Source organism: Balearica regulorum, chromosome 12 (assembly GCF_011004875.1).
Source record: "Balearica regulorum gibbericeps isolate bBalReg1 chromosome 12, bBalReg1.pri, whole genome shotgun sequence".
Lineage (NCBI taxonomy): Eukaryota > Metazoa > Chordata > Aves > Gruiformes > Gruidae > Balearica > Balearica regulorum.
Window position 1 is genome coordinate 20,545,718 of NC_046195.1, and position 25,809 is coordinate 20,571,526.

General features: G+C 49.3%; 2 protein-coding genes across 2 annotated transcripts; one reads left to right on the top strand and one right to left on the bottom strand.

Annotated features, from left to right (window-relative positions):
- The first annotated feature begins 459 nt into the window (after window positions 1-459).
- Window positions 460-6,199, top strand: LOC104632340 (gonadotropin-releasing hormone II receptor). Its single transcript, XM_075763981.1, has 4 exons — window positions 460-1,535; window positions 2,803-3,315; window positions 3,885-4,086; window positions 4,361-6,199. The coding sequence occupies exons 2-4, from the start codon at window positions 2,809-2,811 to the stop codon at window positions 4,768-4,770; spliced, it is 1,119 nt and encodes a 372-aa protein (XP_075620096.1). The 5' UTR covers window positions 460-1,535; window positions 2,803-2,808; the 3' UTR covers window positions 4,771-6,199.
- A 5,072-nt stretch (window positions 6,200-11,271) lies between these two features.
- PARP16 (poly(ADP-ribose) polymerase family member 16) lies at window positions 11,272-16,550 on the bottom strand. The gene is made up of 6 exons (XM_075764489.1): window positions 16,209-16,550; window positions 15,392-15,526; window positions 14,380-14,586; window positions 13,057-13,228; window positions 12,154-12,295; window positions 11,272-11,539 (listed from the first exon to the last, which is right to left on the bottom strand). The coding sequence occupies exons 1-6, from the start codon at window positions 16,392-16,394 to the stop codon at window positions 11,395-11,397; spliced, it is 987 nt and encodes a 328-aa protein (XP_075620604.1). The 5' UTR covers window positions 16,395-16,550; the 3' UTR covers window positions 11,272-11,394.
- Window positions 16,551-25,809: the final 9,259 nt, after the last annotated feature.

Here is a 25,809-nt window from a genome sequence, read left to right on the forward strand (position 1 = left end):
ACCCCATTTTGGGAGGAGGGCTGGCAGTGCCAGGGGTGGGTCTGCTTTTCTCTTTCCCCTCAGATGGAAAGCGCTTTGAATGCATACATTGCTCTCTGTGGCTCGGAGCAGAGAGTTTCCAGCCTGATCCCTTGGGGCAGTTAAATGCGGAAGTGATGGAGGGTTCAGGGCACTCCGATGGACGGTGATGCCTCAAGGGCTGACGTGGTCCAGCGCCTGCAGCATCTCCTGGATCTCGGGATCCGGTCTTTCCGCCACACAATTTGATTCTTAAACTCACAAAGGGGGATAAAATCCTCCTTTTTTTGTTGTGCCCAGGAGCACTCCTGCAAACAGAGCAGCCTCAAAGATGGTGCAAACCTCCGCCCCCCCCCCCCATCCCAACACCTCTCCCAGAAAATGAACCCTCGTCCTCTTGGGGAACAAGGCAGAGCCACCACCGCCAGCCTGGGACCTGCAGCCCCCCTGTACGCCATGTACTTCTTAATTTAATAGACCGGGAGATGTGCGGGTCTGCGTGTCATTAAAGTCCCCGTGGTGCCCCCGGGAGCGCGTTTGCCAGCGCTGGCCCCAGCGGGGCTGGCCCTCTGTCATCCCCACAGCTCTTCTCCTTCGGCTGGCCGGAGGAGCAGGGTGTCCTCGCTTTCCCTGCCTGCCTTGCATTGCACCTTGTATTTTTTAAGCCCTTGTGAGCTCTTTGTCCCTCCCAGGGTTTCGTGCCTCGCATCGAAGCTGTCACTGCGTTACGCTGAAAGAAATGCAAAAAGAACAAGGTGGGAACTGATGAGAGCGCAGAGGAAGGAGTATATTCATTAAAATGGCAAAATGACCCAAGTTTCTCCTTATTAATTCCCTCCATACAGCATTTCCAGTCCAGGCACGTACCTGTGTTCATCCGTGATGCTCCCACGGACCTGTGTGATCCAGGAACGTCGCTGGGGCGTGTGTGTCTGTGTGTCTGTGTGTACTGCGAGTCTCCTGGTTGTCTGAGCAACGGGACGTTCATCACTAACTCCAGGGATAATTAACTCATTTTCCTGTATTTATAGAAAACCGATGCAGGGAGTGTTGGCACTTATCCCTGACGGGGCCACATTTGGCCACGACGTCTTGAATCGTGGCCATTTCTTGCAATACGGCGGCTTTGTCATCATCCCCGCTGCCTGCTCATTAAGCCCGAAAGAGGGCAGCTCGTTAAGCCCGCAAGGGCAGGGGTGCCGGCCCCTACCTGGGGGTGAAACCCCGGCAGCTGCCTGAGCCGGGCTGCCCCGGAGGTGCCCACCTCTGCGCACCCCGCTCCTGCTTTGCCGGTGCGGGGGATGTTCGCATGAGCGTTGCCTTCTCCAGATGCCTGCATCCGCCTGCGCTAAAAACAGCGTAGCTCCCGGCTCGGCCGCCGGCAAGAGGAAATTTTGCTGTTTCGAGGGGTTTGTTGCAGGGATGTGATGCAAAGACGCTCTGGAGCATCCTGACTTGGCGCCACGGCCGTGGGAGACGCAGAGGGGAAGACAAGGAGCGGCTTCGCTCGGTGCCAGGTACGTTCCCATCAGCTGGGACAAATCCAGACCTCGGCATGGCTTTCCCCTTGTTTCTCCCAGACAGCCAGCAAGAGGCTCGGTACTTTTTAACTGCTTTTTTCCTTTCGCTGCTTGTTTGTTGGGGTGGTCCGTGGGGAGCGTGTCGGGGGGGGGGGGTAAAGGCAGCAAGAGGGCTCGCTCTCAGGGTCGCGGGGTGCGGGCGGTGGGGCTGGAGGAGGGCGGTTTGCTGCAAGGTGTCGGCGCCTCCACCCCGCAGAGCTGGGGAGACAGCTTAGATCTCTGCGGCTTGTTTTATTTGTGCGAAGGTGGGGGATGAATTATTTTGGTATCAGCAAACCAGAAGGTGCTCGAAAGAGTAAGAGACCTACCCGCGGCTGGGACTGTTAACAGCTCGTGTGCCTGGAAGCTGAAAGTATTTGCCCTTGAAATGTGAGTTGTCCCCAGGCTGGTTGTGCTCGGGGGGAAAAGGGCAATTAAATCAAGCCGTGGGGGAGCACCACGCCGCTCATCACCCCCAGCACCCCCCGTGTGGGTCTGTTTCTACCTTCACCTCCTCCTGCTTTCCCTCCCAAAGACAAAGGGACGGAGGTGTCGAGCCGGTGCTGCCCGAGTCCTGGGAAGGTCCGGGCTCCTAAATGCCACCGTGATCCTCTCCCAAGAGCCGCTGTCAGTCCTCAGACAGCACGGGATGCCCCTTCTCCCCTCCGGGCCACCCCCAGGCACTCCCAACCGCTGCCCTGGGTCCAGCGCTGGAGATGGAGGTGGACCATGAAGGTTTAACACACTCGTGGAAATTGCTTTTTAAAAAGCTGAGCCCTGCTTGCAAAGCCCCTTTGGAAGGACGAGTCCCTGAACCGAGCACGGCTGCCCCCGGCACAGACGCAGCCAGCTCCGGCGTGACCCGTTCCCGTCTGGGTGCTGGCGAGCAGCGGCTCGTCCCGTGGTCCTGGCCACCACTCCCGCTTCCCAGCTGCTCGACCGCCTTGCAAAGAGCTAAAAATATATGTCTGTGCGAGCAATTGCTATAGCTACGGCAGGGGGGTGAGCCAAAGAGGGCACCCGGGCAGCGTCACTGCGGCCAGGGGATGCGGCGGCTCGGCAAAACCGGCAACATGGAGGGGACAGGCAGGGACGGGCAGGACTGGCAGGTCACTGCTGGTGCCTTCAGTGCAGATCCCATCTTCTCCCCGTTTCTCGTCACACTGAAGCTGCAGCACACTACACAGCCCCTCAGCGGGGGTTCACTTTGCCGCTTGCTTTTCAGCGGGGCATGAGTGACGAGCAGCTCCCCGCAGCTCCCCGCTGCCCCACCGCGGAGGGGGACACCAACGTCTCAGCCTCCGGCTGCCCCGAGCGCTGGGTTGAGCCCCGGTTCACGCAAGCGGCGCGGGTCCGCGTGATCGTCACGGCCGTCTTCTTCTTGTTGGCGGCGGGCAGCAACGCGGCGGTGCTCGGCAGCCTGCTGAGGAAGAGGAGGAAATCCCACGTGCGGCCGCTGATCCTCAGCCTGGTGCTGGCCGACCTGCTGGTGACGGTGGCGGTGATGCCCCTGGACGCAGCGTGGAACGTGACGGTGCAGTGGTACGGAGGGGACGTGTCCTGCAAGCTACTCAACTTCCTCAAGCTCTTTGCCATGTACGCGGCCGCCCTGGTGCTGGTGGTCATCAGCCTGGACCGGCACGCAGCCGTCCTCCACCCCTTCTCCCGCGCTCGCCGCCGCAATGGACTGCTGCTCCGTGCTGCCTGGGCCGGCAGCGTGCTCCTGGCTTCACCCCAGGTAGGGCTCGGTGCCCTTCCCGTCTGGTTTGCCCTGGCTGGGGTGGTTTTGGAGAAGGGCTTCCCCATCCTGGCAGCCCCAAAAAGTCCATCCCAATCCACGGGCTCCACCACCACCGGCTTGGCTTTGTTGCGCGAAGTAGCGTGGTTGCTGCGGTGGGTGCTCAGCACCGATTTGCACCTTCCTTGTAGCACCCATTCATTGCAACACCATCAGGGTGTTACACTAAGGGCTGGGAAAAAATTGTGTCCGCTATTTTTTATTCCTCATGCACATGGTTATCTTCTCCTAAAAATGCATCACTGCACCACTGTAAAACATGCTGGAGCAGACCAAGACAAACCTGAGCAGTTCCTGAGCAAAATAACATTTGGCATGGCCAGAAAATGGGATTTCACAGCCATCAAACCCCATCCATCCTGGCCGTAGCCATGAGTTGGGTGCCCAGAGTGCCTCTCCCAGTCCAACAGCGTCAGGGACGTGCTCTCCAGGCACAGCCAGGAGCCTCTGCAGGACGTGGTGCCCTGTTCCAAAGCCTCTCTGAGTTATTATTTGCTTCGCCATTTCAGCTTTTCCTCTTTCACCTGCACACGGCCCCGGGAGGGAACTTCACCCAGTGCGTTACTCACGGGAGCTTCCGAGCGCACTGGGAGGAAACCGTCTACAACATGTTCACCTTCACCACCCTCTACATCACCCCTCTGAGCGTCATGATCGTTTGCTACATCCGAATCATTTGGGAGATCAGTAAGCAGTTGAAGATCAACAAAGGTAAGCAGGTCCCAGCCCTTTAGTGTCCACCATGACTCTATGAACCTGCTCCAGCCTGGAGCGTTGTTGGGTCTGTCCCAACACCCTTTGAAGGGTAACGCAGCTAAGGGGTTTTACACAAACTTCTTGACCTCTCTCCTTGCTGTCTTCTGCTTCCTGCGGGCCATGGACCAGACCATGAGATGGTCTCCCCTCTCTGGCAGAAGCACAGTCATAAATGGTTATGTTCTGGTTTTCTCCCATCTCCAGCTATCTTTTTGACTCTCCCTGGCAGGTTTGATAGGAAATCAAAATGACCACATCTCCAAGGCACGCATGAAGACTCTCAAGATGACCATAGTGATTGTTGCCACCTTCATCATCTGCTGGACCCCATACTACCTCCTGGGCTTGTGGTACTGGTTCCAGCCAGCCATGATCCAGAAGATGCCGGAGTATATCAACCACAGCTTCTTTCTCTTTGGCTTGCTGCACACCTGCACTGACCCTGTCATTTATGGACTGTATACCCCCTCCTTTCGCGAGGACGTGCAGTTGTGTCTCAGGGGCATTGAAACAGCCATTACCAGGCATGAGAGACACAAACCTGTCTCAGTCTTGGAGAACAACATCAAGGATGGTGCTGTAAATGGTGGGGTGGCATCAGGGGGCTCAAATGGGACAACTGTCAACACGGTCTGCTGAAGAGACATACCCACAAGGAGATGGGAGCCACAGCTCTCGGGGCTGCTTTTTCCCATAGGATCGTTCTGGAGACTGTCATAAGGAGGTTTGCCACACAGCTTTGGTGGGTGAGGGTCTCTGGCCAGGAACTGGGATTGTGTCTCCTGCCTGTACTCAGGGTAAAAAACGTTTGGAGGTATTTACGGTCATTCTTCCATATCCTGGCAGCCCCGTGACAAGTAGAAACCCATCCTTTTTGTACCTTACACATGCTCTAGCCTTGATTCTGGGATCAAGCATCTGCCACACTTCCAGCATCGACCCCTGGGAGGAGACACGCTGGCTCCTCCATGGTCCAGGGCCACATCTCCCAGGGCAGCCAATCTATAAGTGTCCTTTGCACCTACACCAAAGTGTGGAGCTGCACAGATGCACAGCGCTATGTGGTGTCACCCTGAGAGGCTGCAAAGGTGTGATCACAGGTTTTACTCCATTTTCTCCATCCGCTGTAGGAAAGACTCTCTGGAAATCTTGGCTCTGCTGGCTCAGAGCCTACCTGGCTCTCCCATGGCTGCATGTGAAGCCCTGGGAAGGATCTACATCTCTGGGGAGTGGGCATTAGTCCCCCATGTCTGCCTCTGTGGTGGGAAGGGAGAAGGTGATGTGGGGATGGAGGGGCTTGGGCAAGAGGGGTATGAAGAGACATGATGGGATGGGATGGGACAGGGTTTCTTCTCCCTTTTGGACACAGTCAGAAGGGAAAACAGTCCCTGCTGCTTTGTTCTGGCATGCAGGGGGTGGTAGGAACACATCTTTACATAGCAGCTCTCTAGGACAGAGGGTTGACCAGGAGAGAGAGAATTTGGGGTAACCAGAAGGTGACATAGCCCAACCCCTCTCCAGGGCATGAGCTGGCAGGTCTCAGACCACAGGCCAGGGTGTCCCCAGCACCTGGCACAGGCTGATGGGAGCAAACTCCACATTTTCTCCTCTCTGTGTTCCCCTCTCTCATTTCTACACGTTTTCTTTACCTTAATGGCTTGACCCAACACCAGCACCTCATCTCTGCCCCGAGCAGGGTGGGTGCAGCCACCCCACAGGTGATGCCTGGGGTGTCCCAATGAGGAAGGTGATGGGAAACCACCTGTGGGTGGAGGGGCCTATCAGCACCCATGGGTGCCAGGTGGGTGCTGATGGTCCTTGGCTGCACTGTGAGGGCAAGGGAGGCTGCTGGAGGGGATCAACTGAGCTGTGGTGAGTAAAATGGATTTTCTGCTTTTCACCACCGTGCCAGATGTTGCTTGTGAAGGTGGAGGCCTCTTCTCTGGGTGTGGATTGAAGAGGTGGCTTTATCCAACTGTGTTGTTCCCTTCCGTGTAACTAGAAATAGTAGATTATCTCTTTGTTCATTCTCTGCTGGTTGTTATTAAACGCATTTTTTGCTTTTGAAGAGAAATATAGTCTTGAGCCAGGTGAGGGGTTTTTTGTTTTTGTGAAATCTTTGGGCAGCTCAGGAGCTCTGGACTTGGCAGGAGGCAGCTCCCTGGGCATTTCTGTGGTGACTGCAGTTCTGAAGGAGCATCTGGACTTTATCAGGATGAAAGAGCTTTGTTTTAAAAACAATTCTTGACTTGCTGTGGTTGCGTGCGTAGGGAAGCTGGGAGATGTCTCCTCCCCCCCCCAAGAAAGCAAATCTCCTTTGGGCACAGAGGGGGCTTTCTCGACCCTGTCTTCAAGAGGAGAAAAAGGATCTGGACTGCCCTCCCAGTGCCCCAGCTAATAAATTATTAAAATTGCAGAGGTGGCAACCGATGCTTGCAAGTTGACTGAGGCTGGGCAGTGAGGATACGGTGCTCGGGGTGATGCCAAGCTGTGGATGGGTGTCGAACACTTGCCTTTCCCCACGCTAAGTATCATTTATGCTAAACATGCTGCCCAAGGAGAAAAAAAAAAAATCAATTAGAGCTGCAGGAGCGCAGACCGGCTGGTGGGGATTAGCGTGAGCCCTTTAGGCAGCGTCCAAACTCCAATGAGATGCGTAATTGCCGTTTGGCTTTCCTGGGCTCGTTCTGCTTGAGGTTAATTACGCAACGCTAACGGGAGCGGGGCTTGCTGCTGCCAGGCTGGCTCGGCTCAACCAGTGCAAAAAAGAGTTTCTTGTAAGGTGATGGGAATAACTTGTGGAGGGGAAGCTAATTTATTCATCAGACACTCATTTGGTCTCTCTGTTTATATTACTGGTGATCGCTAATGGCAGGCAGACCTTGAAGGTGTGTTGGTTTTCTGGCAAGCCAGGCCTCAAATAAGCAGGAAAGCGTCTTTCATCTCCTGAAACCATTCTTCATCTGCTTTCTGTTGAGTGGGAGAGAACAGGTCCAGTGTTGCTTGCGCACTTAAGGCCACTTGTCCCCATTTGCACAGCAGCAGGAGAGCTCGAAGACCTTCTCTGAGGAGCAAGAAGCACTTTTTCCCTTGTGGGAGAGACCCACCACCGTTACACCCCATGGGTACAATGAGAGGGCAGAAGCAGGTTTGGCTTTAGGTAAGGAGTAGGAAAAATCGGGGTGCTGGCAAGGATACGCACCCTGGTCCTTGGGGGAAGCACGGCACATCCCTCGGGATGCTTGCAGGCACCCCGGCGCTGCTCCTCCTGCCTGCCCCTGGATACCTTCCCTCCCGTTGCTGGTGCTCAAGGCTGACATTTTGGGAAGCCCGGAGTGTGGGCAAGGTGCCCAAAGTGACAGCTTTCATGATAGAAGGAAAATGTCACGAGAAGAGGATGCTGCCAAGCCCAACGTACGCAGAAAAGGGGAGCGGGCAGGCGGGCAGCACCTCTCCGGGGAGCTGGGGCAGGTGTTCTCCAGGTCACCGAGGATCATCCAGAGATGGACCGAAGCTCGGGCCTGGTTTGAATGTCCCCGTGTTTCTAATTCTGCGTTTCTTAAATCCGTTTGTACTTTAGAGAGCAAAAGATTTTTCACATCTCTCATCAGGAGTGTGAAACCCGGAGTCTCGCCCCGGGGGGTGGTCCTGCTTTCTGCGGTGGCTCCCTCTCTCCCCACATCGCCTCGAGCCCCTGGTCTCCAACAGCACCTGCCCTCCTCCTCAGCTGGCTCCTGAGATCTCTCCATGTATATATATATATATATACACACTCACACATATATACACACATGTATTAAAATGTTAAAAAAAAAAACCATATAAAAATTATTTTTTTATATATATTATCTATTTCCCCTTACAGGAGGAAAATTCTCCTACTTCCCCAAAATCTTCCCCTTCCCCCCAGGAAACACAAGCCGCCACGCTTCTCTTTGCAGTCACAGCGGGATCAGATTTGTCTGACTCGGTAAAAGTTCCTTAATATTCACCAGAGTAATGCAACGAACATAGTAATAAGCACAGGTAGCTCTATGTTTTACAACTCCTCGACCTCACCCTGGGCTGCCTGCTTCAGACACAGCGGTCCTTTGTTCGGGAGGAAATTCCAATTCATTCTCCATTAGCATTTTTTATAGTACTGGGCATGTTCAAAGAGCCACGCAAGTGGCTTAAGAGGTTAACGCGAATCTTGGGTTAATTCATAATATTGTTAGTTACTCAGCACAATACTCGCGTTAATTCAGCTGACTGCATCTCCACACGTTGGGGAACACATGCTGAAATCAGCAGGGAGCAGAGAAAACAAGCCTGGGAGTAGGATATGAAGTATTTTGCTGGCCCGCTACGGTAGAATCTGAGGGCCTTAAACGTATTTATTTAGCCATTGCCTTTGAGGATGGCGTTACCCCGCTCCGCAGATGTGGAGCGGAAGCACGGGGAAGGCTGTGCCCAGCATCCCTGCAGACCTGGGAGGGTGAGGGATGGGCTCCGAGCCCTGCGAGGGGCACTTGAGACACGTCCATCAGGACTCAGCCCCTACCTGCAGCCACCTCTTTCTTCTGGGTCTATTCAAACCGTTCAAAGCAGAAAAAGCCACTTTTTTTTTTTTTTTTTTCTTTTTTCTTTTGATACCTGCTGATTTAATTGCAGGGCTGGACTGTGCATGTTTGCCATGAGAGCCCCCACAATACTTTTCTCCCTGGGGATACAGCCTGGAGCAGGCGGTGCAGAAGATCAACTTGGGAACTAGCTCCCTCCATGGATGTTATTGCCCCGCACTTTGGAAAAGAACTCAGCTGAATGGCTTAAAGCCAAGTAAAAGCCCAGAGAGACATCAGGAGATAGCGCTGAACGGCCGCTCTGCATTCATTCCTTTTGCTTACTCTTCAGAAACTTTCCTGTGCAAAGAAACCCCAAGAAAAGAACCTCGAACCCCTGCTGCGTTCCTCCCCATCTGTTCCGTTCCTCTGACTCCCAGGTTTGGACCTTTCCCCGCAGCACAGCCAGCCACCCCACAACTGCTGCCGAGCCCCCTCCTTTTCCAAAGGACACCCCCTCCGACAGCCCATCTGTTCCAAAAGATGTTTCGTTAGCAGATGTACAAGCTTTTTAACACCACGATACCCTTTGCATCAAATATCTCTAGGTTTTCTGGCTGGTTTTACCCTAAATTGACACGTACGCGGCACAACATTATATGTAACGTGCTGAGGTGGACCAAAAAAAATCAGCAAATTCTCCCAGGAAGCCCATGCACAGTCTCAAACCCCAAGTCTCTGCACTGGAATATCAAGGAGTAAACTACTATAGTTGAATCTGTTGTGCAATAAATTGTTAGTTTATGTATATTTTAATTGCAAATCAACGCTATAATTAGCACATACATTTCTTGGGCTGAGGCAACGCAATGTGCTTTAACAGTGAGCATTATTAATGGACTGTAAAAGGCAATGGGGAATTGGATTATAATGTTCTTGTTTTGCAAGCTGTATGGTGAATAAATAAATTTGTTCTGGCAGCAAAATTAACTGGAATAAATGCTTCTAGCTCCATCCACCAAGAAGAGGGGGTGCTGTAAATGAACTTTTTCTCAGCCTTGAGTTAGAAAGACCTGATCACTAGTTCATTATTTCTGGCAATTAGGTACCAGAACAACATCAGAGAAATAAGAGATTTTCTTTGAAATATTTAATGAGTAAGGTAGTAATTGTAGACTCATTTGCTGGAAGTATGTGATGAGATTTCTTTCTTTTTGTGGTTAGGGTTCACTGTGCAATGAAAACCTGCATTTATCAAGTCTACTGCTAAAAGCCAGACTGCAAGCTTAAACTGTGGCACCATATCTAGCTTTTCCTTGCCTAGAATCCCTGGGCTCGTCATCAGGTTTATCCCACGCCCAGGCACTCATCAGAGGACGGTCCTTTGCTCCTTTTTCAGTTGCAGGTTGCTTTGCAACAACAGCAAAATCAAAGGACTCAGACAGGAGCGGGGAGAGTGTTGCCCTGTTTGTGTTGCACAACTAACTGGTGTATACCTATAGGTGTGTTTTCAAGCAACCCCCCCAAAATGCCCTTCTTCAAGATCAGAAAAGATGAATCTGAGATATACTGAGGTTTTACGCACCAGCATTAAGCCAAAGCACTTTGCAAACAGTGTAACCATCATAATTCTGACCATAGAAAGCTCAACCTCTGTGAAAACTTAAGAGGGGACAATATATCTTACAAACATGCGGTATTTTGCCTCCGCAAGTTGTCATGTGAGGGCCTAAGCAAAGTCTACGTGCAGGTAATTGTACTACAAATGCTCACAGACATCAAATACAACCTTAGTAGTTCTGCTGCCATTTTACTCCATTGCTAAGAAAAGCATTTTAGGTAACAGTTGGCACGTTACTGCCAGTTAGTCCCTTTGTTTGTAAAGGGAGGCTGAAAACAATTCAATACTGGTAAAAATGTAGAAGCAGATCCCAAAACCCTGACAGCTGCAACCCCAAAAAAGCCCATCAGGTGTAAGTGGAACCTTCACCCTCCCTCTTCTTGGTGCAGAAAATACAAGTGGAAGGCGGTTTGGTAGGAATAATCCTTACTCAGTATTGATGCTGAAGGGCCCGACTCTGATCTGCACATTAACCAAGGACAAGGTAGATCATGGCTGAGAGCACAAACCTGGTAGATGTTTTACAAGCGAAAAAAAAGCCCAGACATACTAGAAACCATTTAACTTCTTCCATTTTGGTGGTGGTTTTATTTCTTGTTGTTTTCTTACAATCATTATGCTCAAATATAAAACCTCCTGGCCAAAGCCAGTTTTAAAAGTGATCCCATCTGCATCGCTACATACTAAACATCACGAAATTCAGTTTCTGTAAACAGACTGGTTGCTTTGCCTGACATGCAGAAAAATCCTCCTTTGCAACTTGTGCAGACATACCTCAGTTTGACAGAAAAATAGTTACACCTGAGTGTTTCCACATTTAGTTTTCTTTTTTTTTTTTTTTCCCCCATGGACCCTTAACAATTGGTTCATGCTAAGCTGCACCATTGTGATCCTTTTCAGCTGTACTGGGCATCTTCATGAATCACTGGAAGAGAGAAATAAGAATAAATGGAAAGATGCCACGAGGATAATATATCGGTGACAGAACCGGAAAGCTCCAGGCACCTTTATTTCCAGAGCTCTGGAACAGATGCAGTGCATTGCAGATTTGGCTATTATTAAGGCACGTGGTGAAAATAACAGTTTATCATCTCGGGCAATTCATCTCTCCGAGTCAAACATTCTGTGCCAGTAGTAGATGAAGGTGGGCGAGTTGCTGGCCCCTATCAGTATTAGCAGCAGTAGGTACAGCATCATCATGACGGCAAAACGGTGGGTGTAAAACCAGGAAGATTGACTAGAAGGCCTGAAAAGGGAAAAGTGCATGAATTCTGTCAGAGATGCATGAACGCCTTGGCAAAGATTATCTTGGGTTTTGGTATTTTAAATGGTTAAGCCAACGCAGTAAAACCAGAAAGTTGTTCCACAATCCCCGTAACTAACAATGCCTGATTCCTCATCCCTTTTCCCCACGTCTCCGTGCACAATCCTGTCCTTTCTCCCCATGTTCACACCTTTCCCTGTGGTTTGGAGCTGTGATTGCCTGGCCTGTACACACACGTTGATTAGCCGGGGGAATGCTGCCATGCAGGACAGAGTTAAAACTGCCCTGGTTTTAAGAGCTGCACTCAGCAGAGTTTCACTCTTTGTTTCCTGCCACAAACAGATTATTGGGGCTCTCAAAGATATGAAGTCTTTACAGGTCTGGGGAAAAAGCAAATTTAGCTGAGCCTGGGAGTGTCAAAGAGTGAGACAGAGGCAACGTGACAGTGTAAGCCTTATTTCACAGGAAACAGACTAAAACCAGATCCTGGCAGCGCAGCATAACTTTCTTGCTTGTTTTCTGTTGTTTTTCAAAAATGAGATGTGCTTATCTGGCTGTCATAGCATGCTCATCACTCTGGACAGCTGAGCTCTTACCTCCTATGCTGTTTCTGTGAATATACTAGCAAGTATTTAACTCGTAAAAGCTGATTATTTGTGACAACGAAGTATTTCTGTGGTACGTCACCCCCTTCGCTGTTTTTCACTCTTGCTCTCCTTCTGTCTATTTCTTCTGAATCTGCATGGGAAGAGAACAGACATGGTCTTTTGGGGAACAGAAAAGTAAAAGAAAAGCACAACTTCAAGTAACTGTAAAAAAAGCAAACAACCAACACCCCCCCCCTCTACAATCACAAAAGCGGGAATGAGATAACCAAAGATCTAGTCTTGGTATTCCCCCGAATCCCTTAGCATCCAAGAATAGACCGAGAAGTTTGCATGAGGCTATACCACTCCTAGTCATCCTCGGTATGGATGGCATTACGGCCCAGACCGGGGTGAAAAGGAGGTGGCTCTCCCACACAGAGTTTGAGGAGCTGCTAATATTAACAGGGAAAGAAAAACAACATCAAAGGACTGACTGAGCCCTACAGGTAGGAAGCAGTCAAAGCAGAAGGACAATCTGAGCAGAGGTTTCTTAGACATCTAACGTAGCTCATTCTTGATACGTTTGTGATGCTTCTGCTCCACCATCACAGGTTACATGATCAGGCATTATGGAACAAGATTTCCTAGTATTACTGAAACTAGAAAAAACAAATGATGCCACTAAAATATTTTCTACCCCTTAAATATACTATTTTCAGAGAAGCTTCACAGACAACAAGGCTGTTGTACATTTGGTGAGGGGTCAATCGAAAAAGCCAGTTTCTGCTGAAGGGTATCCACACTCCACACACTACACTGTTTGTATATGATAAAATACATGCACAAAGCTGAAATACGAGAAGCACTAAGTAAGAGATGAACTACATGTAATTATTACTGCAACAGGCTCACCTTTCTTCTTCACCTGACACTTTACATCTGGATGGTCAATGATCTCGCAAACAGCTACGCAGCTAAGGACAGAGCCCAACACGCTTCGCTGCCAACCAAGACCATGAGGGCTATAAAGGAGAGCCAGGCTCAGGTCACTGGTGAGGTAGGTACCTTCACCAAACAGGGACGTCTGAAATGGAGCAGAAATAGATCCTAAAATCCCGTAGTGCAAACTAAAAACAGCACACAAGTGTTCTTTACTTTCTGACTGGCAGTTCTGTTTCTGAAGGTAAATTAAGAAAGGCGTTTCTGATCCGTGTTGGGCCTGGTCCACGCACTGTTTTTGTCCTGGCACAACTTCCCCGGGGTGGGGCAGCTGCCCTCTCCCATCCCTCAAATTAGCTGCTTGGCACAGCTCTTGGTGTGGACAGATTCATGCTTTCCCAGATTTGGATTTAGTTTGCCAGCATAAGTATTTTATATCAACATGACTGCACTGCTGTTAGAAGCATTTCACTGATTTATTGAGACTGCCACCATTCAAATAATCCAGCCTCCAAAAACAAGGCAAGGCTTTACTTAGGTTTAAATCCATGCTTTACTGGAAAAGAGGGAAGTACTTTTCAATTGTGAATTCCTTTCAAATATAACTGTTTTAATAACTTTGAATCTGAGGATTTGCCACACTGGCTAAAATTATTAATCCAGTAAGTCCACTGTACCTGATAAGCCATTACTCATAAGAACACGAGGGAAAAACATGGTCCAGGCTGACTGGAAGGTTAAGCAGCTGCCGCATCAAAGCTGCTTTACAGATGGCACAAAAAGCCAGGACTCGAAACTGCCCTTCCGCTGAAATCGGAAGAGGTGCAAATCCTACGGGATGTCTCCCTTAACCAGGACGTTTAAAGAAGGCTCCATTTGCAAGTAGCACCTAAAACTTAGTTGATCTAAACCTGAGGCCAGGCAGAAAGAGAGAATCTCTGCATTGCCTGGGTCGCTATCCCCCTCCTCTGTGCACAGGCACTTCCCAGCTGCAGGCTGTCAGACAGGCCAGTATTTTCAGAGGCATTACACTTCCTTACAAAGCAGCAAAGGACAGCCATAATTCGTCACGCTGGAGAAAAGGGTTTCATGCCGCTTCCAGTTTTTACCCTCAGGCTGCACTAGAAAAATCCAACACAACCATCCACAAAGGCCTACCCTGAAGTGAAAACAGTAGTATAAAATCATCAGCACATTTCATATCCCTAAAGGAATTTGGGTCTAGTTTTAAAGTGTCACTAGCTACAAATGACCAACAGAAGACGGTGCCGACAGCAGGAACACCAGGAGCCTCACCCTGTTCAAATGGCAGTGCAGGCCGTTGTGCAGTATGGAATGGAAGTTCTCGAGGCGGCTCCCATGGAAGGCATAGATGAGATCCCGCTCTCCCTTGGTCTCAGCAAACTTGGTATTCATTTGATCGCAATACACGATCTCAAAGAGGTAGTCCGGAGCAGGAACCGCAGCCCCAGACATCCCTGTGAGTTCTTGGATCTTCTCGTACTTAAAAACAGGAACGAATATGAGTGTTGGTTTATGGGTTTAGCTTACTCACTGGAAATTTTGCTTACTGTCCCTTAGGCTTTCATATTGCTTTACGTATTTTGATTATGCTTTCTGCATTAGAATTCAACACCGTCACAATTCAGAAGGAGTAAGTGGACAGTAAATATCTTGACAGTTTCTTTCCATCAAAGCTAAATCCCAATTCTTCTTTACAGAAAAAAACCCTGAACTGTGATTATGAATTAATTGATGATGTAAGGACAGTATCACAATTCTACCATGCCACTTTGGCTACCAAGATGATATATTCATCAGCTGATCTTGGAAGAGGAAAAAAAGTGAAAACAGAAGTTGTTTTCATTTTGCTACTAATCTCCACAATTATTTTGATCCCTGTTACAGAAGTACCTCAGTGGCTCTTAATCTTTCCATTTTTGGGGCAGAATGCAGAAATACAAAGTTGTCTTTCTCAGTGTAAAGCAGGACCTAGCTCCATGACACCCGAGTTGGACTATCTTGAGCTAAAACATGCAGGTACATGCTACATTAACGGGAGTAACCACCCATAATCACTGCCCATCATCAGCTACTGACAGTGGTAACTATTTCTTCCAACTAGTGTTCCTGAAAATTTTATTTAAAAAAAAAAACCCTTTCTATATATAGAAATAAATGCACTCAGGTTGAACTGTCAAGCTCTCACAATAACCAACGAACTTCTGCCAGGTGGAAATACTCTTTGAAATGCAAGGTTGCCTTAAAAGACAAATTCTAATCAAGACTTTCAGAATTCAAAACTTACCTCGCGTTTCTTAGTACTTTGTATCATGAAGACCTTAGATGATAAAATCCAACTAAACAAATCCCAGGTCCTTTTCTCTGTGTTTGGAACAGACTCCAGTTGTTTCAGGCTTGGTAGAGCGTGGGTATCTGCAAGCTAACAAGACAGGCACTTAGTACAAGCTCCTTCTTTTCATTATGATTAAACAGAGACCTCTAGTGAAAACAAAACAATATTTCACCTTAATAGGTTGTAAACCAAAAATCAGTTTCTGTTGTGAGATATAAACATTTGTATCCAGTTTGTGGGAAAGTTTGTCACTTTTCCTAAAACCAAATACCAAACAAGTTATAAAATAGTTATATTTACCAACAATATCTGTAAGGTGTCTGTAAGAATAACCAAACAAGCTCCTGAAAGAAAACAGGCCACCACAATGCAGCATCTGCAGTGGGATAAACACAGAGGGTGTTCAGGCCATATAATACAAATCCTTCAAAATGAATTTGAATTTCACTTTGGTCAAGCTCTTAAAACGCTTTGTATCCCAACACCGGATCTGGAAGTTTTCAAGTGTGGGCTTATAGGTCAGAATCCCAAATGCACTTTAAAAACCGAATTCCTTGACTGGATAAACAATTAATTCTGCTTTATTCGTAACCCTGGGCCGCCGCTGCTCTCACCTCAGAGGGCAACCTCGCCTTCTCCCCCCCGAGCAGCCCAGGCCGGGCTCCCCCACCTCACCCGCCCTTTCACAAGCCTGCTCTCTCACCCCAAAGGCAGAACATCATATACCGGGTCGGATACAACCCCCCGGGCCGGGGGCACCGGCACTCACCAGCCCCTCGAAGTCCTTGGCGTCGCCGCCCGCGTAGCGGCCCGGGAAGGGCCTCAGCGCCGAGTCGCGCTTGTAGCTCTGCAGGGCGGCGGCGAAGAGGCTGCACCGCAGGTCGGCGGCCAGCGGGTCCCTCCCCGCCGCCTCCCTGACGCGGGAGGCCGCCTCGCCGGGGCCGGGCGGTGGCATGCCCGGCGGGGGGGCTGTCGAGCGGTGACCGCTCCGAAGAGGCGAAAGCTCCCCGCCCGGGCGGTGTCGCCCCTTCCGCCTCACGGCCGGGGCCGCGGCCTGGCCCCGCCGCGCCGCTCCGCTCCGCCCCGCCCCGCCGCCGGGCGACCGCCTCCGCCCACCCCGTGCCGCTCCGGAGCTTCGGTCCGCCCTCCCCGCGCCCCGCCGGGGTTTGCGTGCCCTGAACGGGCGGGTTGCTGGGGCCGTAAGGGTGGCGGCTGTGCCTGTTTCCTGGGGACGGGGAGGAGGGAGACCTGGGGGGAATGGCGCCTTTCCCTCGGCTACGCACCGGGAGAGGGGGGCGGGAAACGGTGCCTTCCCCTCAGGTAGAGACCGGGAGAGGGGTACGGGGAGAAATGGCGCCCTGCCCTCAGCAGGAGACCGGGAGAGGTCTGTGGCCTGTGGGGCAGGGGGAACATGGAAGGGGAGCCCCACTCTCTGTCCCCACCATGCCATCGCGACCCTGAGGCAGGGGATGGCGGCTGGCAGGGCAGTGGGCTGGGATGCCACTTGCACCATGGCCCCCTCAGAAGGGTTGTGCCCCATCCCCTGCGCGGTGTCGAGGGTCCCGGGCCCTTGTTCCCAGCTGTTGGGCCTCGGCAGGTGCAAACTCCCAGCTCGGGCATTGCGTTCATGTGAAACAGCAACACTGGTTAGCCAGAGTGGCTAATTCATGGAGACGGGATTAGCCCTCTCATCCAGGAAGACTGCTTTTCACGTAAAATTTGGTGTTCTGTAGCTCTGATTTTAACGGACTGTTACGTGACAGTAAGTCAGAAGCACATAGATGCCATTAGTCCTTAGCTGTTACCTTTATCGTCCAAGCTTATAGGCTCGAAGAATGAATCCAGGTTTGAGTTATCTTCTGCAGGCTGGTGTTGCAGAATTAAAGGAGAGGAATTCACTTTTTAATTGAACCTCTTACCAGCGGTTTCACCAGGTTGCATTCATTACATTGCCTGAGACTGGGGCTCGATCTTCCTCTCTGAAATACTGGCACAGCGCTCTGAAGCATCTCTCCAGTTCCGCGATGGATTAGAAGTCACCATCAACGGGACGGAGGTCTCCTCAACCCTGACTCTTGGATCTCCTGAGTGCAAGTTATTTAGGCAGACCAAGTTTGGAAATGTATAGCCGTACTAGATATCTTCTAGCATCTTTCTTGGTTTCTTCATTCAGGAGGGATATTGCACGTATCCATGGAGTAACTGATACAGGCGCCACATGTGTAGACTATTGCAGATGCTTGGAAAAATGTTAAGGTCACTTGCGGATACCTGTTACTGGGCTCTCATCCTGCAGCTGGGTCTCCAAAGACTGTCTTGTTCCTTTTCTGAGCTGTAATTTGCAGCCTTACTCATAACGAACTGGAACACCAGCTATATTAAATACCATCTAAGAGCAAACTGATATCAAAGCAAACAAAATGTGAACTTCATTCCCAAGTGCAGAGTTCATATTCTTACTCACCCACTTAAATGGCTTGGGAGTATAAGGAGCTTTTGTAATTCTGGATAGAACTGAATAGATCATGGACTGTGCACAGTTACATTAAATTGAAAATGATTTCACAATGATGACGTATATAAATTGAATTGAGTTGTAGGTTTGTTTACTTGCTTTTTACTGTTTCATCAAAAAGGTATCTTTCAATAACAGCTGCATGAACAAGCCTGTAATATGAAGCCATCAATTCTAGGACAGCACAAATACTTACTTGAGTCTGTCATATTTAATGGTGACATGTAGACAAAATTATTTTAAAGATACCTTTGGTTTAGGTTACCTGATTTACTAGATATCTGTACATGTTTTTATCTTTAAAACATTATCCAGCCTGTGAGGTCCTTGCTATTTTTTTCCTTCTTGACATACTGGTAATGGATTATTTTGTGCAGGTTTTGGGTAAAACCGTGAAATCTAGTTTCTGTCTGCTCTTTGCAGAACTTCTCGCACGATAGAGGTTTTTCTGAGTGGCACAACCAGCACATTTCCAATTCCCCGCTGTATTTTGTGCTGTTGGCTTTCTTAGTAGCAGCCACACTGCACTTGGTCCAGAGGGTCTCCCACACACCAGCAGCATGGATGGGCAATTTTTAAGAGGTTTAGCACCACACAAAGCTTTTTCTCAGGAGTTATGTAAATTACCCAGACTTGAAATGCAGCCAGAGAGATTCTTTTCCATATTTCTATATCCTTGAGAGGATGTATTTTACTTTATCTGATGTGGTGCCTTATTCTGCTGTAAATATCTGGTATCTCTGACAGGCTGTTAGCGACATCATTCAGTGATTCAGCTCGGGACATGTTTATTATCTTGCATTATATTAAATTGTTCTGTGTGATCCCTTTGAAAATCAGTCGTTGGCTGTCTAATTGGCTGATTTCATTCACTAATAAATCATTAGATGTAATAATTTTCGGCGCCTGTTAAAGAACAATATTAGAAAATGGTAGAGATGTCTCTTTCAACGCCTTTGGGTGGAATTTTACATTGCTATTTTGAACTCTGGGTGTAATTCCAGTGCCCTTGTTTAAAATACCACTTGTTGTGGTAGAGAAGAGAGGAAGAGTACCTCTGATATCCCTGGGATGGGCAGAGACACTTCACATCACAAAAAGTGTGTGAAGGCCTTTTGTGGACTTGTCCTGGCATGAAGAAATGAACCTAAAATAGATGTAAAACATCACTGGCATCCTAATAGTTAATGAAGATTCTGAGAGCATTGATCCAAAACTGATGCCTACCTCTGGGATTTCAAATGGATGGCGCTTCCGTTACGGCAAGCTCAGCCGAGTTAGGCAATGACGGATATTAATGAGATAACAAGTTTGCTGTATCGACGCTGACCGAGAGTGCTGTCTGATCAAACTCATCTAACACCGGACTAAAACCCTGTTTTACAAAGCGGCCGCTAAGCCAGAGATAAATACTGAAAGCTTTTGGTGCCGGTTTTAAGGGAGCCGCACCTTTGCGTGCTGGTGATGCTGAACATCAACCTGCTGTAGACCTTCAAACTGTGTGAGGATAAGGCAGGAAAAAGTCATCATTTGGAGGGGAAGCACAACTCCCCCCCGGTGTCAGCTACAGCAGAAAAGGTCTTCCAGCCTGTGCCTCATGGAAGCCCCAAACCCAGAAGATCTCTTCTAACCCCTCTCCCGACAGCCCTAACAGGCACCGTGTTGGCAAGGCTTTGGAGTCAGAAGAAATACATCACAGCTGCTGTTTTAGCTTGTGCGTCGCTGCTTTTTAATTAAGTGCTGCAAGTACGTGCCGTGGGCTGGTGGCTGAGATTCAGAAGCGTCTTTCCACTCCTCTTCAAAACAACCCGATCAGCAGCCTTTGAACAGTACGGCGCGCGCCTCAGCGTCTCCTAACGGCTGCATCCCATGCTGCCAAGCTCGCCTGCACACTTGTGCACCCCTGCTTGGAGAGCTTCTCCCCTTTGATACCTACAGGCAGGCGAGACTGGCTGGGGGCGCTTGCAAAAAGCTCTTTTTAAATTTTTTTTTCTTTCTTTTCCTTTTTTTTTTTTCTGAGAAGTGCCCTTCAAATGTATTTGTCTTTTCCGATTTTATTTTCCTAGATAGAAAAGCTATCCTTGGTGGTTTGCTATGATTCAGTGCAGAGATGGTTTTGTAAAAGGTTCTGACGGGGTCATTGCCAGTGGAGGAGTTTGAATAACGCAGCTGTATGGCTTCTTATGAATTTGAAGATCTGATTATTTAACATAGACTGTAATAAAAATAGTTTCTGGTGTTGGTGGATGCATTTCAGCAAAGAAGTGTGGCTTAAATGTCTTAATTTAATTCCAGTGTATTTAAAATTGATCTCATGGACCGGAAAAGAGATTTTTTTTCCTCTTAACTAGGGTCTGTGAAGGAAATTAATATAGGGAAGGGAAAATAGAAATACAATACTACAGTCAGCGAAACAAATGCTTATGACTGAGGGGTTTGTTACTTGCTAGCACCACTGGAAAAGCCAGCTGTATAAGGTATGTTTTATTATAGAATTAACCTTGACCTAGGGTTCAAAGAGAAAGGTTAGGTTGAAATAAATCAGTAGTATGGTCAGGTCACTTCAAAGAGTCTAAAGCTGAGCTTGAAGATTACATGCTGTTTATGTGTATCCAGTTGGAATAGAACATATGGTAAAGATAATAGAAGTAAACTATTTATCTCTTCCTCCTCCCTTAGGATTTAACGCCTTTTTGTCCTTTGCATATATATGCTGCAGGGGATGTTTTTGTCCTGAGAGATTTATTGAAAACAGAAATATGGAATAAAACAACCCTCTTAAGTGAGCTGGGTAAAATAGTCTTGCCTTTAACATTTATCCAATTGCTCAGATAAAAGTAAAAACTGTTTTGGAAATAGTCATATGAATGTGATGAATCACATCTCTCTGTCGCTTGTCTTGGTGAATTCATATAGTCATAAGAAAATCAAAACAAAATGTGCTCGGCTCTGAATTATTGTAGTTCTGATCTAAAAGCAGGACCACATTTAATTGCTACATGTGAGTTACATGGATTTAAGAGCTTCCCAAATACCAGATAATTCATGCAACATCCCAGCAAAACAGGCACGAGTGTCCCAGCTAGCATGGGGAGTGGGAAATGAGGCTGATTAAGCAATTTTCCCAACGCCGCTCATCATGTGTAGCAAAACTCGGCTTTGTCCTCAAGGCTACGATTGATTCCAACACTTTTGGGGGGAAAGGGCCAGAATCTCGCCTCAAATTTCCTGACTGCCAGCCTGCTGCTTTAACCACAAGGCCGTCCCTCATCTTTTGGCCCACGTTCCCTTATTCTTTTGCTCTTTGTGCTATAAGGAAGATAGCTGGATGTGAAAGGTGGAGTCTCCAACAGCCTTTTGGGTCCGTGTTCAGCTCTGTCTAGGTCACCAGGTAGGGGAAATAAAGGAAGTTTTCACTTCTTCCAAACCCATCAGAGGATAGAAAGTGCTGTCAGTTAATTCCCGCTAGATGGCAATTTTGCAGGGCTTTCTGATGGCTTATGGTTGTGATCAGGCAGCCAGAGAAGCCTCGTTCAGTTATTCGGGTGAAATTCAGGAACAGCTCCACTAAAGCGAGACTAGTTTTGACTAAAAAAACGGCGTGTGAAGAGAGCTGGGCTTGCAACGTATAGAAAGGCAAGGCAGATGCAGTCATGAGCTGGCATTCATTGTCTCAGATGATCCCCGTTCGACTTGCTTTAGCATATGATGCGTGAGCTGACCCTGGAGTTTTGCAGCGTTTACGGCGAGGCGGTGGGAAGAGCAGGGCTGGTGGCATTGCTGGGAAGCAGAGGGGTTCGCCTGCTGAAATTAAAACCAGCTGCTGAACCAAGACGCGGTCACTCGGTAATAGCTTTGCTCCACAGATTGTTTTTTCCCTAATGTGAGACATGCAGTGTGCAGATAGTAGCACGTTTTAAGATTTATGATCGCCTGATTTTTTTCCCATCAATAGGGAAATCTGATAATTATCCATTTTAAAGCAATTGCTAAACAATAGGAAGGAGTATGCTTGTTAAAAGTAAACATAAAAGCGAGCTGGATCTATCTTAGGGTGCTGAGCCTTTGATAGATTTGCTCCTTACAGCAGTCTTTGATCTGCCACGCTAGAAAATAAACTCAGTGGGAGACTGGATATGGGCTGTAGAGTGGTTCACCTCTCGGTCACGGGCTCCAATCCAAGCCAGGTCAGGAGCGAGCCTCGGGGTCACCTTTGGTGGGAGCTGGGGACGGCAGCACCCCCGACGTCTGCGCTGCACCTGCGTGGTGAGCACAGGGAGAGTGCGGGTCTGCAGGGCCGCCCGGCCGCTGCCACCCACCACCGAACCCCTGGAATCCGGGAGGGACCTATTGCTTCTTCCCCCATTCCCAAATGAGAGTGCGGCAGCTTTTCCAAGGAGATGAATGCCCTGATCCTGCGCCTAGCCAGGCAGTGGGGCATTCCCGGGGCAGCACGGGGGCTGCATCAGGATTTGGCTCTCGGGAACGCTCTGGCTGGGGGAAGCCGAGTGCTCCGGCGTGGGACACATGCAGGTCGTGCCCAGCCCTTCACTGCAATCTCTGCGTTCTCCTCCGGCTTCTCAGAAATGCAACATGAGCTGTGCCTGTTGGTTATCAGGTAATCTAAACAAAAGAGATGTCTTCAAAGTAGTCGTATCTGCTGCAGGAAGAGACCTGTGGGATTGCGCAACAGTTGTCCCGCAGGCAGCATCATCTCCTGGCAAGGTGCAGTTCCGACTGCTTCCTTGGCAAAAGTCGGGCAGCTCCATACATCGCTCTTTAGTCTGGTATTGCCACGCTACGGCACGAGGTGACAGTGCGTGTCATGGGTCAGATTCCCACCGTCTGATAAAAACGGTTTGCAGAGCCCAGTGACACAAAGCTGCTTTGAAACTTGCCTAACTTGCCCCTCCAGCCTACTCTTGGCAACGTGGGGATAACCATAAATGCTTTTCCATCACCTGCTCCTGCTGCAGGTGAGGCAAAGAGAGGTGGCAAGGATTTGTCCATGCCCAGGAGACCCTGGATGCTGCAGGTACCCGGATGGGAAATGCAGCTTTGCAGCCGCGGGGCCGGGGCTCGTGGCCACCCTGCCCGTCCTCCCAGTGTGGCACTGCCCGACACCCCAAACTGAGGATGTTGCGTACAGCCCCAGGCTATTTCTTCTAAAGTGTTATTTTTCCATGACCCTGACACAAATCAGAAAGGGATGTCTACTGAGGAAAATTTGAGGCCCTATGTCTCCCCGCCTTTGGAGGTGATTCCAAGGGGAAAGTTCTGCAGCGCATGTACCAGGTCACAAATAAACCGAGCTCACGGCAAGCGCAATGGATTATCGTAAGGTTTTCTGGCTATGAAATATGAACTTCTGGCTATGAACCTGAATCTGAGCTGAGAAGGAACGTGGGAGAGAAACAAATTAAATGTGAGAACTGAAAAGCTTGAGGTTTCTTACTGCTGGGGAAGTCGCTTGAGTTTCTTTCTGATGGTTCCAAAAAGAACAGAAACAACAGGATTTTGTTGCACTTCGACTGTGTTAGATCTGGGAGCTGGTTCTGTTTTATCTCGTACAAGAGATAGTTGCCAAGATTTATCTTTGTGCGATGTTTTGCAGAAAGGGAAACAGAAGTGAGAAAGGTCTGGAATCTCATGTAGTTCTGGCCAAAATCATGTTATCTGAAACAACTGGTTACGTGAAGTTTGGCCAACCCCCTCTCTGGCTGAGATTTCCAATGCCAGGCTAGAGGTGTAGGGATAAATGGCAAGACCCAGGCTGTCTGCTAGGGGACTCCGCACCTAAAAAATGGGTTTCTGAGCCCAGAAAAGCAGTCTGGACTGCCTCCGTTTGGAGCTGGAGGTCTCAGTGCAGTCAGCGGCGGGAGGTGGGCACTTTTGCTGGTACGGGGAGCGCTGGTGCTGTCGGCTGGAGGTGCCAGCCCGCGCTGGGGTGGCACGGGGAGCGATGTCACAGGGCACAAACCTGTGCAAGGGGCAGCTCCTGGGGACAGCGGGGTCCCGCGGGCCTCGGCAGGAGGTGGCAGAGGAGGGGAACTGGAAATTAGAAAGTGAATGACTTTAAAAAAACCCCTCTAAACGAAAGATCCGTGAACTGATGGAGATGACCGAACCTGCTTGTTTCTCAGGACTGTTTATTCTCTGTGTCAGATGGGGTGTATAGCTCTGGTGCAACTTCGGCACTGCGTGAACAGCGTGTGGGGAGCTGCCCGAGCAATCCCACTTCTGCTGAGCTCCAAAATACCCAACCCAGGACCCAGAGAGGCTTGTTCGCACCCTCGCTCCACCCTTAAGCTTCTGCGATTCTCGTCTCCGTGGCGTTGGAGAGGATGAAGCGGCCCTTATCGGTGAGTTTTGCTTGGAGAAGTCCAGCCTTCCCCTGCATCTGAGCATCCCATCTGCTGCGTTGCTCTTTTTTTTTGCGCCGAAGGATGCCTCTTCGGAGTGAAAACAGCAAAAGGAGGGTTTGGCATGTTAAGTGGCGTGTGTCGCGCTTGCTTTAGCTCTCCCCGTACCAGGGAGGGGATCGTGCCCTGGTTTCCATTTGCCGGCTGATGGCAGCAGTGCATCTGCACCGAGCGACCGAGCAGGCAGGGCCAGGCAGGCAGGGCTGGAACAGGCAGCTCTGCCTGCTCGCATGCCTCTGCCCTTTGCTGCTCGGACCACCTTGTCCCAAATATCACGACTTTGGGTTATATCGCGGCTTCCCGCTGCCCTAGTGTGAACCGGCCGTTGCCTCTCATCAAATAAATCGTGCACAGGAGCGTTATCGGAGAGTGGCATGGGAATAAATCTGTGGCTTTGGAAGGGAAAAACTGCAAGAAACTTTCCTTGTCTGTACACCCACCTGCTGATTTGTCCCCTTCGAGCGCAGCAGAACCGATGAATCATCTCCAGAAATAAATGCCAGGCGCCGAGTCGTTCCTCCTGTAAAGACGGGACTGAAATTTCCTTGGGAGCCGGGAGGCGACGGGGCGATTCCCTCTCCCTTGGAGGGGCCGTGGGGTTTGCCCCGCTGTTATCCTGCTTTTCCCTGGGATGTGTCAGTGCATGGCGTTACATTTAAAGGAGAAGAATATTCCCCTCTTGCCTTCTGAAACATAACCAATGATTTTAGGGGAAGAAAGAGGACAATACGCTATTGTTATGTTGTTCCCCACCTCAGCCTCACACTGAAATATTTACGCTCCCCCATGAATAATGCAGCTTCAGCCCCAAGCCTGCTTTGCACTTCACACTAACCGGGCCCATAAAACAACAGGATTGCTCCCGGCATACATTATACTGTATAGGACATCTCCCACCGAGCAGAGCTTTGTCTTCGCTGCCACAAAGGCTGTTGGGATTTTTTTCCCTGTTTCTAAGAGAGATAACGAGCCTGAGAGCTCTTGCTTTAAAATATTAGTGGAAACAAGTCACCTGTGGTTTTTTACCTGATGCTAACTAGCTGCGGTCCTCACCGCATCTCCCACTTACGGCTGATCCCACGTAGTTTCCTTTTCATGCAACTGCCATGCCCTATAGCAGGAGAGCTGTGCGGCGCTTAATCTACAGGAAAAATATGCCGTATTTGGCTGACAGGCGAAGACAAAATGAGCCAGGTCAGTAGTCTGCACCTTCACAACAACAACTGCATTTGTGTGATTTAAAGAAGAAAAACCATGCGGGGCGATTGTGTAGATTGAGTCTCTGAGCAGTTTTGCACTGGCATAATCAGTGTCTGCGAGTGAGTGTTAGATCTGATTTACATCCAACCGAGAGCAGCCAGGTATTGTCGAGTACTGGGAGGCAAACCGATACATTAGGAGTCAGGATCGCTCCGTAACCCAAAAGAGGAATG

Bases quoted from the DNA above. Each gene is read 5' to 3' on its own strand.
- LOC104632340 (XM_075763981.1), top strand. From the start codon at position 2,809: ATGAGTGACGAGCAGCTCCCCGCAGCTCCCCGCTGCCCCACCGCGGAG. The intron at 3,316-3,884 runs GTAGGGCTCGGT...TCGCCATTTCAG, and splicing joins TGCTCCTGGCTTCACCCCAG to CTTTTCCTCTTTCACCTGCA. The intron at 4,087-4,360 runs GTAAGCAGGTCC...TCTCCCTGGCAG, and splicing joins GCAGTTGAAGATCAACAAAG to GTTTGATAGGAAATCAAAAT.
- PARP16 (XM_075764489.1), bottom strand. From the start codon at position 16,394: ATGCCACCGCCCGGCCCCGGCGAGGCGGCCTCCCGCGTCAGGGAGGCG. The intron at 14,587-15,391 runs GTAAGTTTTGAA...CCTGTTTTTAAG, and splicing joins AAAGTACTAAGAAACGCGAG to TACGAGAAGATCCAAGAACT. The intron at 13,229-14,379 runs GTGAGGCTCCTG...GCTCCATTTCAG, and splicing joins TGCACTGCCATTTGAACAGG to ACGTCCCTGTTTGGTGAAGG.